General features: G+C 55.6%; 1 protein-coding gene across 1 annotated transcript in view; it reads right to left on the bottom strand.

The window, feature by feature from the left end:
* ABCC1 (ATP binding cassette subfamily C member 1) overlaps positions 1–12,799 on the bottom strand; it is a 126,145-nt gene that overhangs the window by 78,350 nt on the left and 34,996 nt on the right. Inside the window, exons 2-5 of the mRNA XM_046668550.1 lie at positions 12,099–12,275; positions 10,290–10,415; positions 6,918–7,055; positions 6,161–6,286 (exon numbers count right to left, since the gene is read on the bottom strand). Of these exons, the coding sequence (XP_046524506.1) occupies positions 6,161–6,286; positions 6,918–7,055; positions 10,290–10,415; positions 12,099–12,275 (567 nt within the window). The remainder of the gene's footprint in view (positions 1–6,160; positions 6,287–6,917; positions 7,056–10,289; positions 10,416–12,098; positions 12,276–12,799) is intronic.

The raw sequence follows: 12,799 nt of genomic DNA, 5'->3' as shown, positions 1-12,799 counted from the left end.
AAGGAAGAGCTGCCAGCTGGGGGTTCCCGGCCTCTGGGACTGAAACGGAGCAACTCCTGCCCCAGAATAAAGCAGGCTATTAACTGGTCCCCCATTCGTTTAGAAGTGGGGATAATTCCGACAAGCCCCGGCTGAAGGCGGACGAAGGGAAAGTCTGATTTACGCAGAGAGAGCTGTGTTCTTTGGCGTCTGTATCTGGCGGCAGGTGACCCGGCCAGAAACCACGGGGTTTCAACCAATTTGGTAAGACAGGCCCAGGCCCTGGCTCTTTGAGAAGCGGTCACTCGTTCCCTTGCACAGGGCGGTCTGGAGACCACGCCTGGGTCCTTCAGCACTCCAGCCTTTTGCCGACATTCCCTATGTCTCCAACACCTTTCCTGGTTTGGGTTCTGCTTTTAGTTTGGTTTTCTGCCAGTCGCTCCCACTCTGTGCTGCCTCCACGCCAGCAGGAAGGGACCGCTCCAGCAGCAAGACAGCAAACAGCGGGGTTTCTGGCATGTGGTCCCCACCACCAGCATCCACGGCACCTGGAATTTGTTAGAACGGGAAATGCTCGGGCCCCGCCTAGACCCACGGACTCAGAAGCTCGGGCGATGGGGCCCAGAGATCCGGGTTTTCACGAGCCCTCCAGGGGAAGCCGATGCCTTGCGCTGGTGTGCAGACCCAGGGGAAGGGCTCCTGATCCAGTCCCGGGGGCTAAGGTGAGCCACTTCACCACCACTCTGACCCTCAGTGTCTTCATCTGTAAAATGGGGGGAGACTCACAGTCCTACCTCATTGGGTGGCTGCGAAGATTAAATAAACTAATAAACAGCGCACAGAGCTGCCATCATTATCGGTTAGAAAAACCTCAACATCCAATGGTAAGAGATGCGTTGGGACAACTTGTAAACACGGATGGGTTTTGCTGGCTCTGCCGCTTGCGAGCTGTGTAAATCAGCTTCCCGCTCAGGGTCTGTTTCTTCTAGTGTAGCCCACACCACGCGCACAGTGCCATTTTCCTGCGAACTTGTCTGTTTTCTTTTCCTGGTCTTTTTGGTGGTGGTTTTTTTGTTTTTTATTTTTTGGTGACGAAGATTGGCCCTGTGCTAACAGAGTCTTCCTCTACTTTGTATGTGGGACGCTGCCACAGCATGGCTGGTGACTGGAGAAGGTCCACACCCAGGATCCAAACCTGCAAACCCAGGGCCACCAAAGCAGAGTGCGCAGAACTTCAACCACTCGGCCAGGGAGCCGGCCCCTCTTTTCCCAGTTTTTGATGCTCTACTGTGCACAGGGTCACAATCCAGCTCAGTGCTCCTCAAAAGCTACCTGGGCTCCTGCAACAGCTTCCTAGCAGCCACCAGCCTCTCTGTGTCTGACGCATCCTCCTCCTTTCAGCCTGACGGAATCCACCAAAACACGTCCAACCCGAGCGTGTCGCTCCCCTGCTGAAAAATCTCCCCTCAGGTCAAAATTCCAAGTGCTTGTGGTGACACAAAATTGTACCCTAGATCTTTCACGCTTGGCTCCCTGGCCCCTCCAACCCAGCCAGGCAGAGTTCCATGCTGTTCACAAGCACCCGAGTTCCATCCCACCGCTGGACCTTTGCACATGCTGGTTCCTCTACCAGGAGCACCTTCCCATCTACCCTTATTAACCTGGCGAGGCCTCTCATTTCTTTGCCTTAGGCATCCTCTCCCAGGGATGCTGGCCCTAGAGCCCTGGCTGAGTTAAGGACCACTCCTCCGGCTCCCACAGCCCCCAGCACTTTCCTGCCTTGGAGCCCCAGTCTCCATCCTGCAGCTGTCGGTCTACCTGCCCGCTGCCCCCTCCTCCATCTCTCCTCAAGGGCGGTGGTCAACCCTTGCTCATTTCTAGGTACTCAGCTGGGCCCCTGGCACAACAATGAATTCCTAAATGACGGAAAGCATAAACGAGAAAGAAATAAAAAACAGAGTTTACGATGCTTTCATAAACAATCTAAGCTCAGTGGTTGCCTCTGGGGCGTGAGAGGTAGAGACTGACCGTGAAGGGGCACGAGGGAACTTTCTGGGTCCTGCTAATAAGAGGACCCCAGACAGGAGTCTGAGTTACTCATTTGTGAAAACTCATCAAATGGTAACTTAAGATTCAGGAATTTCACTCTGCAAATTTTAAGGGAAAGAAAAACAAAACTGTACGCAGATATTAAACTCTAGCTAATGATTTTCCCGGTGAAGGGTGTGGGTGAAGGGTACTAACGTATTTCAAAGTAAGTTCCAGTTATCAAAAAAAAAATGAGCCAGCTGGCTGGCTGGCCGGCTAGATGGACACGGGATAAAGCAAGTTTTAGCAAAAGGTTAACTGCAGAATCTAGCTGGTGGGCGGCTCGGTACTCACTGTGTAACCCCTTCAATGTCTCTGTAGGCTTGAAATGGTCATAGTAAAATGTTGGGGGGAAAAATATTCCATATTTATGGACAGGACTAAAAACACCTCTTATAGCCAAAGAGCTGAGCCGTTTTTACTGAATGTGCTAAACCTGTGCTTTTCAACCACCCGGGGGGTCTTGTTGGACGCGATTCTGACTCAGTGGGTCCCAGGACGCATTTCTAAGAAGATCTGGGAGGTGCCAATGCGGCTGGCCTGAGGACCCCACTTTGAGAAGTGAGGGTCTGCTCATGACCACATCTGGCCTGGATTCCCCCCCAAGTGCCAATGGAAACCCCCTCCCCACCCCAAGCAGCAGCTTCAGGGGCAGCGAGCAAAAGGACCAGAGGCCAGGGACAGGCAGGAGCCGGGGAGCCAGCCACGCCCAGGCTCCCAGGAGCCCAGCCAGCCCGGAGCCTGGAGGACAGAGGGGCGCAGCCCCGCCAAGAAACCAAGGCCGGAATTGGAGTCTGAGTCACGCAACGGGCACGGGGCCAGCTGGGGAGGGTGGCCGGCTCCATGACTCAGCACGATGGAGCCTGGGGAGCCCACGCTGCTGGCTCCCACCGAGGCCCCGCCTGATCCTGGCCGCCCTGGCCTTGGGTGACCGCTCATGAGGACAGGCAACATGTGACGGCTGCTTGGAGGACAGGACAGCGGCAGGAGCTCCCATCTTTTAGGCTCCATCATGATGTGAGCCCGAGGGTGACAGTGTCCCCCTCCCAATCACAGGCCTCTGATCTGGGGCGGGTGGGCGGGGGGGGCCGCAGCATCAAATTGAGCCTCCACCCATGTTCAAGGGGACACTGAGGTTCTGAGAGGAGGGGCACCCTGCCCAAGGCCACAGATCTAAACGTCACATCCCAGGATTCTCAGCCGTGCCCTCAGTGGCAACGACAGTTTACTGTCTGCTGATCTCCTTCACGGCAGCCTCCCAGCGAGACCAGAACCTTCCTGAGGACGGGCGGCTGATGGTATTTTCCAAAGACGGTCAGACATCATCTCCGTCTCTCAGGCTCTTCTGACAAAGAGACCCGGCCACTCTCTCACCTGGAGGTGGGGTCTGGGTCCCGCACCTGGCAACCAGGAAGACCTCCATGATTGCCTCCATCAAGAGAGGAGAGATGGCAGGAGGGACACTGTGTGACTTCCAGGACCAAGTCATAAGAGGTGAGCCAGCTTCCACGTCTCTCTCTCGGACGCTCACTCTCAGAGACCGGCCGCCATGCTGTGAGGAAGCCCAGGCCGCCCGGGGAGACCACCCGGAGCAGCCAACCCCAGCCGAGGCTCCAGCCAGCGGTCAGCCTCCACCACCAGACAGCACAGGAGGAAGCCTTCCAGCTGCCACCTGACTATGACTGCAGGACAGACCCCGAGGGACGACCACCCAGCGGAGCCCCGTCAGCACCCAGGACGGCGACACACAGCGATAAACTACCGCTGGTGTTCATGCAACATTAAATGCAGGGCAGTTTGTCGGAGGGCAAGACCCACATCGATTTCACACACGGTCGTGACCCCAGGACCAAGCACGTGCGCTACAGACGCTTCATAACCGTCTGCTGAAGGGACAAAGGGACCCAGGAGGGATTCAGGCCAGGGTCTGCCCATCTCCAAACTGAACTCCTCCTCCGTCAGACCACGCTGCCTCCACCAGCAGATTTAAGGCAGAAGTTATAGTCCAACAGCCCAACCTCCCTGAGCCTCAATTCCTAAAAAAAGAAACAATGGGGAGGAGAATGAGGGTGTCCAGACCCCTGCAGCCCAGCCCCAAGCCAGCCCCAGGCCACTGCGAATGCAGAGGACACATGGGAGAGGAAGCCAGTGCTAGGAGCCACCACGCACACGCGCCCGGGAAAGAAGCGAAAGGATCTTACCCGGATCCACAGGGGGACCAGCCCTCGGAAACGCCCTCCCCCATGAAGCAGCCAGATGGTCCACCGGAAGAGGCTGCATCTCCGGCCCCAGAGGAAGCCTGACGGGCAGGTGACCCCAACGCCGGCCTGTCTGCCCCATGGGGGCTCTGCGGACCCTGGGAGGAAGCCAAGGTCTGCAGCCACTCAGGGGACGACTTGCTTGGTGCAATCCCGACATTTAACAAATGTTAACGGTTTACTAACAGCCTGACATGTAATAAATGTTTCTTGATGGGGACCCTCCCCGCCCCCCACCCACTGATGAAGAGCGGACACCACAGCACAGACCCCCGAGCCCCTCCTCTGTGCCAGGCTCGGGCTGCAGTCCGAGGGGTACCCCAGCCTCAAAGGCTGCTGCGTCTGTGAACTTTACACACATGCCAACACACATGCACAAGAACACAGGCACGCACAGAGACACATCTACACAAACACGTGGACGTAAAAATATACACATGCACACACACACACAAACACACGTGCACAAACACACATACACACGCACATGCTCTGCTAACTTCTCCAACCCAGTTCCTCCTCAAGCAGAGACATCCAAGAAGAGGGCCTCTCGGGATGCCCTCCGGGCCAGGGGCTCCTAAAACATGCTGGCGAGCGTCGCCCTCCTCCCCCATGCCGATGCCCCACAGGTCCCTTCGTCGCCCCCAGAGGCGGCCTCAGCCTTGTGCTGAGGTTCTGGCCAAACCCAACAGGACCACAGCAGCTGAAAACCGCTCCTGCGGCATGTCCACCCGTTAGCAGGTGGCTCGCCACAAACAAGGCATCAAAGAAATGCTTCCAAGGCTTCCCATCCCTCTCTGAATAAAATCCCAACAGCTCATCAGCCCACAGGGGCTGTCCCCACCCCTCAGATGCCATCCTCAGCCCTCCCCTGTCTCTCACTGCTCCAGCTGCGCTGGCCTTTCCTGCTGTTCCCTCGACATCCCATGGGAGTTCCCACCCCAGGGCATTTGCACTTGCCACTGCTCTGCCTGGAATGTTCTGCCTCTGGGTATTTGCTCAGTTTGCTCCTTTGGGTCTCTGCTCCATTGCGGTTTCCCAGAGGAGGCCTTCTCTGATCGCTCTTATGAAAACAGCACACAACCCCCACCGTCACCTCCACTTCCTTCCCTGCTTTCTCCTTCTCACCATTTACCACCACCTGACACATACTTGGGTCCTGGAGGGAAGGAGAAAGGAAGGCAGTAAGGGGGAAAAGTGACTTTGTTCCCCCAGTCTACCCCAGTCTAATGGCTATCTCCCCTGCCCACTGATCCCCTTCTGTACATCCAGGATTCCCCTCGGACTGACAGAACAGACCACGGGTCTCAAACCCAAACCCCTCAGGGCGCAGGCACAGACCCAGAGGAGGGCAGTAAGACTGCACACTGCAACAGGGAGTGGCGGGGACTGCGGTAAACTAGGGCCCCACTCCTCAGCTCTGGCCAACCACTGCCATGTGGGCTAACGGCCCTAATGCTGCCAGAACTCGTTTTTCTAGAAGACCTGGTCCATAAGGATGTACATGAAATTTCCTGATTTTTCAATGTTCACTCACATTTTCTAAAATCACTAGGCCAGCCAAATGAGAAAAGTCACAGGCCTGCGAGACACAGCCGTTTACACCATGAATCCAATTCCGTCCCTGAGCCCCGCCCCCAGCCACGCTGACGGCTCAGCTTTCCCATCTGTAAAGTGGGGGACTGGGGGGTACCGATCTGCAGGCATTTGGAGAAGACAGAATGAGATCCCAGATGGAGGATCCTGCCTGATCACAAGCACCCAACCAACGTCAGCTGGCACCGTCTAAGAATTCTCTCGTGCACACACGCACGTGTCTCCGTGGTCACACTTACGGGGTCGTTGATGGTCTCAGAGAACAGGGGCGAGCGGTCTGAGAAGCAGGACAGCACGAGCTCAATCAGCACGAGGGAGGAGTAAAGGCAGAAAGTGACATCGCGAAACACGTCCACGTCAGCATCCTAGACGCGAGGGAAGGAGGGAGGAAGGAAAGGTCACTCCGTGAACTCAGTTTCCTGACGTCTGCTGCCGTCGCTTTTCAGAGGCAGCCGTACTGTACACAGCAGGCGCTCAATGAATGCGCAGCTTCTTTGCCTTCCTCTGCCGTCTGCTGAGCGGCTCGAAGACGGCAGGAAAGGTTGGCTGAGAGTCTGAAAGTGCCTGCTCTTCAGAATTCCTAGGAGCGGCGTACGGCGGCCAAGGGGAAGCACTCCTCCGCCAGGGCAGCGGCTGATGGCACCAAGGTAACGCAAGGACAAGGCCAGGGCCCCTCGGGGGAGCAGCCGCTCTGCAAACACGGCTCCCGGCTCGGCTCCGTTCCAGACCAACGACATCTGCAGCCAACTTGCCCTGCTGTTTACCGATGACAGAGGCTCAGAGGGTGGCGTGGCTCTGCCCCTGGAGGACCCACACGGGCCCCTGAGGGCTACAGAGACAAGCAGAGCCCTGAAGAAGGAAGGTTCAAGAACAAAGCCCATGTGGTACCCAGCCCCTGGTTCCCATGGCAACGCATGGCTTCTTCACAAGCCAGAGGAACAAGCATCTCTCCCAAGGGCCGCGGATGGAGGATGTGGAATGAGGCCAACCACTTACCTCTTTTAAGGCAGCCATGATTTTGGATCTCAAGATGGCAAGGGCACACAGTAGGGCTATAAGCCAGAATGTGAGCATGATCCCTGAGGACTGGACTCCCTTCCTCCTCTCGAGCTGAATTAAAAAGGTAGCAAGCAGCTGGAAGAGAGAAGCACATGACAGGAGTCGTCAGGAGAAGGCCAGGTCCCCAAGGCCCTGAAAGCCCCCACGGTTCAGGTGCCTGGCCGACGTCAGGCCTGGAGAGGACCCGGCTCCAGTCCCAGCTCTGCTCTCACCTAGCTGGGTAACCCTGGGCCAGTCACCGAACCTCTCTGAGTTTCCACTGCCTTGTCTGCAAAAGAGAGACGACAATCGCACCTGACTTGAGAGTTTTGGGAATTTAACGGGACCAGGGACAGATCTGGGATAGGACGGAAAAGTCGGGGGGAAGCTTGGTGTAGAACAGAGATGGGCACACTTTCTCCTAAAAGACCAGATAGTAAATATTTCAGGTTTGGGAGCCGGAGTTTCCATGGCAGCTACTCAAGGGGGCTATCGCAGCATGAAGGTGGCCCGCGACAACACACGGAGGGACCGCCTGGGCTGCGCCAACACAGCTTTCCTTACAGATACTGGCTGCGGGCCGCCCATGGTTCAGCGCTGGACAGACCCGTGTTCAAACCCCAGCCCCACACGGCCCATCACTCTCCTTTGGGCAACAGCGGTGACTGTCCTCAGTTAGGGATACCAACGTGCTCACCAAGCACGAAGCACCCCCCATGCACCAACTCAGCGCACCCCACGGCCCGAGAGGGGATCCCCAGGTTGCAGGGGAGGAAACGAAGGTTCCCTCATCTGCCTGCGGTCACACATCTCCCCTTCGGGGAACTTCCTTAGGACAGCGGTCGCGGGGATCGGGATTTTTATTTCGTATCTGACCCCGAGGGCTATTACTTCCATTTTGCATGCAACTTACTGATCAGGAAGAGAAGAGAAACAATAAAACTGCTTTTCCTTGAAAGAAGGAAATGCCCCGGCCATTCCCTAGATGGGCAGGGCCACCCCCTCCTGGCAGATTCCCAACACCGGTCATGGTCACAAGCCGACTCATGAGGACCCACAGGTCACTCATGGCCCCACCCCTCCCTCCCCAACGGCTCCAGCCAGAACCACATCCGTCTTCCTGGGTTCCCCTGTCTCCCTCACCCCCCACATCTAAGCCATCGGCAACTCGTGTTGGCTCTGCCACCAAGGCCTGTCCTCAGTTTACCCGCTGTTGACCCTGGTCCCAGCCTCCAACCCTTCGTGCTGGGTGACCCCGTGGGCTCCCCCACTGGCCTCTCGTCTCCCATCCCCGCCCAATGATCCGGTGTCCACTCAGAGCCCACATCAGCTTTGAAAGACAGAGCCAGGCACGCCACACCCTTGTTCAAAACCGTTCCCTCCAGGACCAGAGGTTTTAACCCGGGGTCCAAGGACAGGCTGTGGACAGACCCAGGAGTCCATGAACCTGGAGGGGAACCAGTCACGGCTGCAGACTCCCTCCTCAGCACCACGAAGGACCACAACCGCCTGAGCAGCACCCGGGGCTCCGGCACCACCGGAAGTCACACCTGAAAACGCACGGCCGGAAATGTCTTTACTGCGGACGGCCACTGCTATTCAGAGATCAGAGCCGTCGCACCTGCCGCGCCATCTTAATTTGAAACGTATGAATAGAGAGGCTCCTACGTTCTCACTCAAATTTGTTTTCTAGTCTTTTGATCCCTGTATTTAAATATAATTGGTTTCCTAACCAAAACGTCCTACAAATGAAATAAATAACAGGTGCTGAAACCACACGATCAAATACACTTAGCAATTAGAAAAAAGGTCTTTGGACCCATGCAGCAACACGGCTGAGCGGCAGGGGCTGAGCAGGCAGACGCAGACCAGGAGCAGGGGAAGCTAAGGGGCCACGAGCCACTCCAGCCAAGGCCAGGCCACCGGAAAGGTAGACCCAAGACATTCAAGGCCGGCATAGCCGAGCGCTTTATTCACCCGTCCCCTTGACACATTTATGGAGCGCTTACTGCATGCCAGGCACGGTGCCGGGCTCTGGGGACTCAGAGGAGAGCAAAGCCCAGCAGGAGAGCAGGGTCTCAGAAAGAGCCCCACAGAGACAGGGGAGCAGACACGGGAGCCAGGCAGCCCGGGGGTGAGGCCGGTTCAGCCTCCTGGCTGTGTGAGCTTGGGAGTTCCTTCACTTCTCTGTGCCTCAACGTGTTCATCTAGGAAATGGGGCTACGGAGCAAGTGGACTGCGATGAGTTAAGATGGAAAAGGATCAGGACAGCGCCCGGCACACACTGTTCCCGTGTGCCATAAAGATTCACAAGCCGCTTCCGACTCACCTCTCCCGACCCCTCTTCTGTGGCATCCGCTGTCTCCCCCAGAGTCCCCTCCATGTTCTTGCTTCCCAGAATGGCTAGTGCTCCCTCCTCAGAGCCTCCCCCTTGGCCTCCAACCTCTCCTCGAACACACTGTTCTCCCTGCTCAAAACGTCCTGCCCCAAACCTGCTCCCTCCTCATTCCACACCACTCAATAGCTACACTGGCCCAGAAGCTTCCAGGCTTCCCAGAGGCCCCAAGGCACGCGCTATCGACGGAGGAATGGCCCTGAACTCGGAGCACATCGCTGTGGAATGCAGGGGCTAAAAACCACAACCTCTGAGGGGACCGACCCTTGCTCAAGTACGTATTAGCTGTGTGACCTTGAACAGGACACTCAACCCCTCTGTGCCTTAGTCGGCTCACCTGTAAAATGAGGACAAAGCAGTACCCACCTCATAGGATTGTTGTGAGCATTAGATAAACTCTAACTTCAAGACACATAAAACACCAAGAACAGCGCCAGGCACACTGGAAGTACTCAAAACACGTCAGCTGCAGTGAAGCAGCCGCCCTGTCTGCATCTCCCACTAAATTATGGACCCCGTGGGGCCGAGCTATTTTCTATTCAGCTTGACATCCCACCTGCTATGCCAGAGCCCAGAAACTCAAGAGGCCACGAGGTCCCAGGAAGTCGATATAAACGACCGAGCTGGCCAGCACGAGAACAGAGGACAGCAAGAGCAATGAAAGATGGCAGCTGCCACTCAGCCTCCATGGTGGGGGCGGGAGAGGCAACAGGGCACGGTGGGGACTGTGGCAAACTGAACAGCACACGTTCCCTTTAAAGGCTGCAGTCACTTCTCAGCTCCATCCAACTGCTGCCCTAGAAAACCATGAGTTTTTTGAGTTTTTCAAGAGAAGCCAGATTTCTGGATTTTTACCACAAGATATTCTCATTTCTAAACGCCGGCCACTCCTTTTGGCCTCTGCGCTGCCTGGTGGAGAGACAGCTCCCACTTACCATGGTGACGCCCAGGAGGGTTGGGCTGACCAGTAACACGGGGGCCACGAACCTGCCCCAACTTCTTTCCCAGAAAGAGTAGAAGAGGTCTGCCCAGCAGACGATCCACAGCAAGAATCCCAAGGCCTGGAAGAGAAGGACACACACGTCTGAGAACGGAAGGCGCCGGAACCTCCCCCTGCATCTCTGCACCAAGCTCGGGCTTGGGGGCACCAGCCAGCTCCTACATTACCAGCAGTGGTCCTCGGACACAGCAGGCATCCTTTGCGACATGGACAGTCCGAGGCAGGGTGAGCTACCACACGCTGCTCTGGAACCAGCATACCGTCCCATCCCGCGCCCCAGCCCTGACTCTGTCTGGTCACTACGCCCCCAGCACCTGATCACTCAAGAGCTCACTCGACAGCCTGGCTGTGCCTGCAACCCCAGCAGCCTGCACAAGGCCCTCATGCAACAGCCGTTCCTTCAACAGTGTTCCTCCAGCTGACATTTCTCGGGGGCCTACGATGGGTGACAGACTTCTCCAGGTGCCAAGGATCCAAGAGTGATCAAAACAGACTAAAGCCCCTGCCTTCGCAGAGCTGACAGTGTAGAGGAAGGAAACAAACTGAAAAATACATAATATGATGGCAGAGAGTAACAGTGATAAGAGGAAAAATAAAACAGGGTGGTGGTCGGGGGTGGCCTCTGCCATCAGGTGACATCTGAGTGAAGAGCAGAAAGTGACTATTTGAAAGAAAGAACAATTCAGGAAGAGGGAACAGCAAGTGCAAAGGCCCTGGGGTAGGAACATGAGTGGGTTTGTGGCTGCTGTGAAATGAAGAATGCTCGTGGTAGGAGAGGCTGAAGAGGAGCCTGGAGGCAGATCAGCTGCTCCCCACCCCCTCCCAGGACTTCCGGATTTTATGCCCTGGGGTAAGAAACTCCAGGAGGGTTTTTGAACAAGACAAGGACAAAATCTGGTTTACATTTTAAAGGGAGACAATGTTCCCTTAGAAAAGAACAAAGTGCTCCCAGACAACAGGTCTAGTTAAGAACAGGGAAGTAGACACCAGCAGTATGAAGAGACCGGGGCAGGTGGACATCATGCGACCCCAGACGTGGCAGCCTAAGAAAGACACGCCTCCCTTCTGTAGTTCTCAGAAACATCACACAGGCCCGAGCGGAGGAACTCACGCTACAGTAACTGGCCCGTGTTCTTCAAAGGCGTCCATGTCACAAAACACAAGGAAAGTTGACACGTCCGTCCTTAAGAGAACTAAAGGGACCACATGACTAAATGTCATGTATGATCTGGGACTAGATCCTCAACTTGGGTGGGATGCTGGAAGAAGAGTACTGGGACAAGGGACACACTGGAATACAGACAGCACACTTTCTAAAAAGCGGCGTGTCCGTATTAAATATCCTGCACGTGGTTACATGAGACGCTTTCTGCTTGGAAGGAAAGAGTCCCTGAAGAATCAAGGGATAATGGACCAGCTGTTCTCGAATGAGTCAGAAAAAGTGGATAATAATAGGAAGACCTCTTGATAATCCCTTGAGATGGACCCTACATCCCCATTGTAAGGATGGGGATACTGAGGCTGCGGAGGCTATGAAATTTGCTCAAGAGCACACAGCTCGTAAGTGGCGGAGCAGACATCGGAACCCATGTCCCAATCCAGAGCCACAGCTTCATCGACCACCTTATTACGGTGTCTTCTAGAAAAAGGAACTCAGGCCAAGGAAGTCAAAGAAACCTGTCAGTTTCCACCACTCGCCACGCCCCACCCAGGCCCCGCCCCCGGGACAGCCCAGGTGACTTACAGTTTTGGCTTTGTTGAGGTGCGTCATCTGAATGTAGCCCCGGTCATGGCGGGAGAGGTGGAGGAAGTAGAAGGGGAAGCAGACCCAGAGGTAAGCGCAAGGCACCCACACGAGCACGGTGTTCTGAAAGCACTTGGTGAAGTCGGGGTTGCTGGTGTTCCAGGTGACGTTCCACTCCTGCGGGCACAAACACGGGCGCAGGTCAACCGGACGCACCAGTGAGGGACAGAACTAGCTGCCAAGGGGCCTAAGAAAACACACAGGACCCCTTCATCCGAGCTCCTCTCAGGCAGAACACGCGAGAGTCAGGAGCCAGAAAGATTATGGAACAAGGAATGAGGAAGAAAGGTAAGTCTCAGACAAATTCCTGGGAAGTGTGGCAAGTTCCAGTGTTGCACAAAAGATGGGGCCTGCCATCTAAAGGAATCCTGAGGGTTTTCTCCTGTAAACTGAAGAGTGCCTCAGTTATGCAAATCATTCCTACTTTCCTATCTCGTGAATCGAGAACCTTCTAATATTCTTCATCACCATCACCACAATCCCCATTACCATCGCCATCATTGCCACCACCATCACCATCAATGCCATTGCTGTCACCACCATCACTATCACAGTCACTCTCATCAGCAGCATCATCACTATCACAATCACTCTCATCAGCACCATCAGCATCTCCACCATGGCCACCATCACAACCATCA

Source organism: Equus quagga, chromosome 7 (assembly GCF_021613505.1).
Source record: "Equus quagga isolate Etosha38 chromosome 7, UCLA_HA_Equagga_1.0, whole genome shotgun sequence".
Taxonomy (NCBI): Eukaryota; Metazoa; Chordata; class Mammalia; order Perissodactyla; family Equidae; genus Equus; species Equus quagga.
The sequence above is the reverse complement of the archived record's forward strand: the minus strand, read 5'-3'. Positions and strand labels throughout refer to the sequence as shown.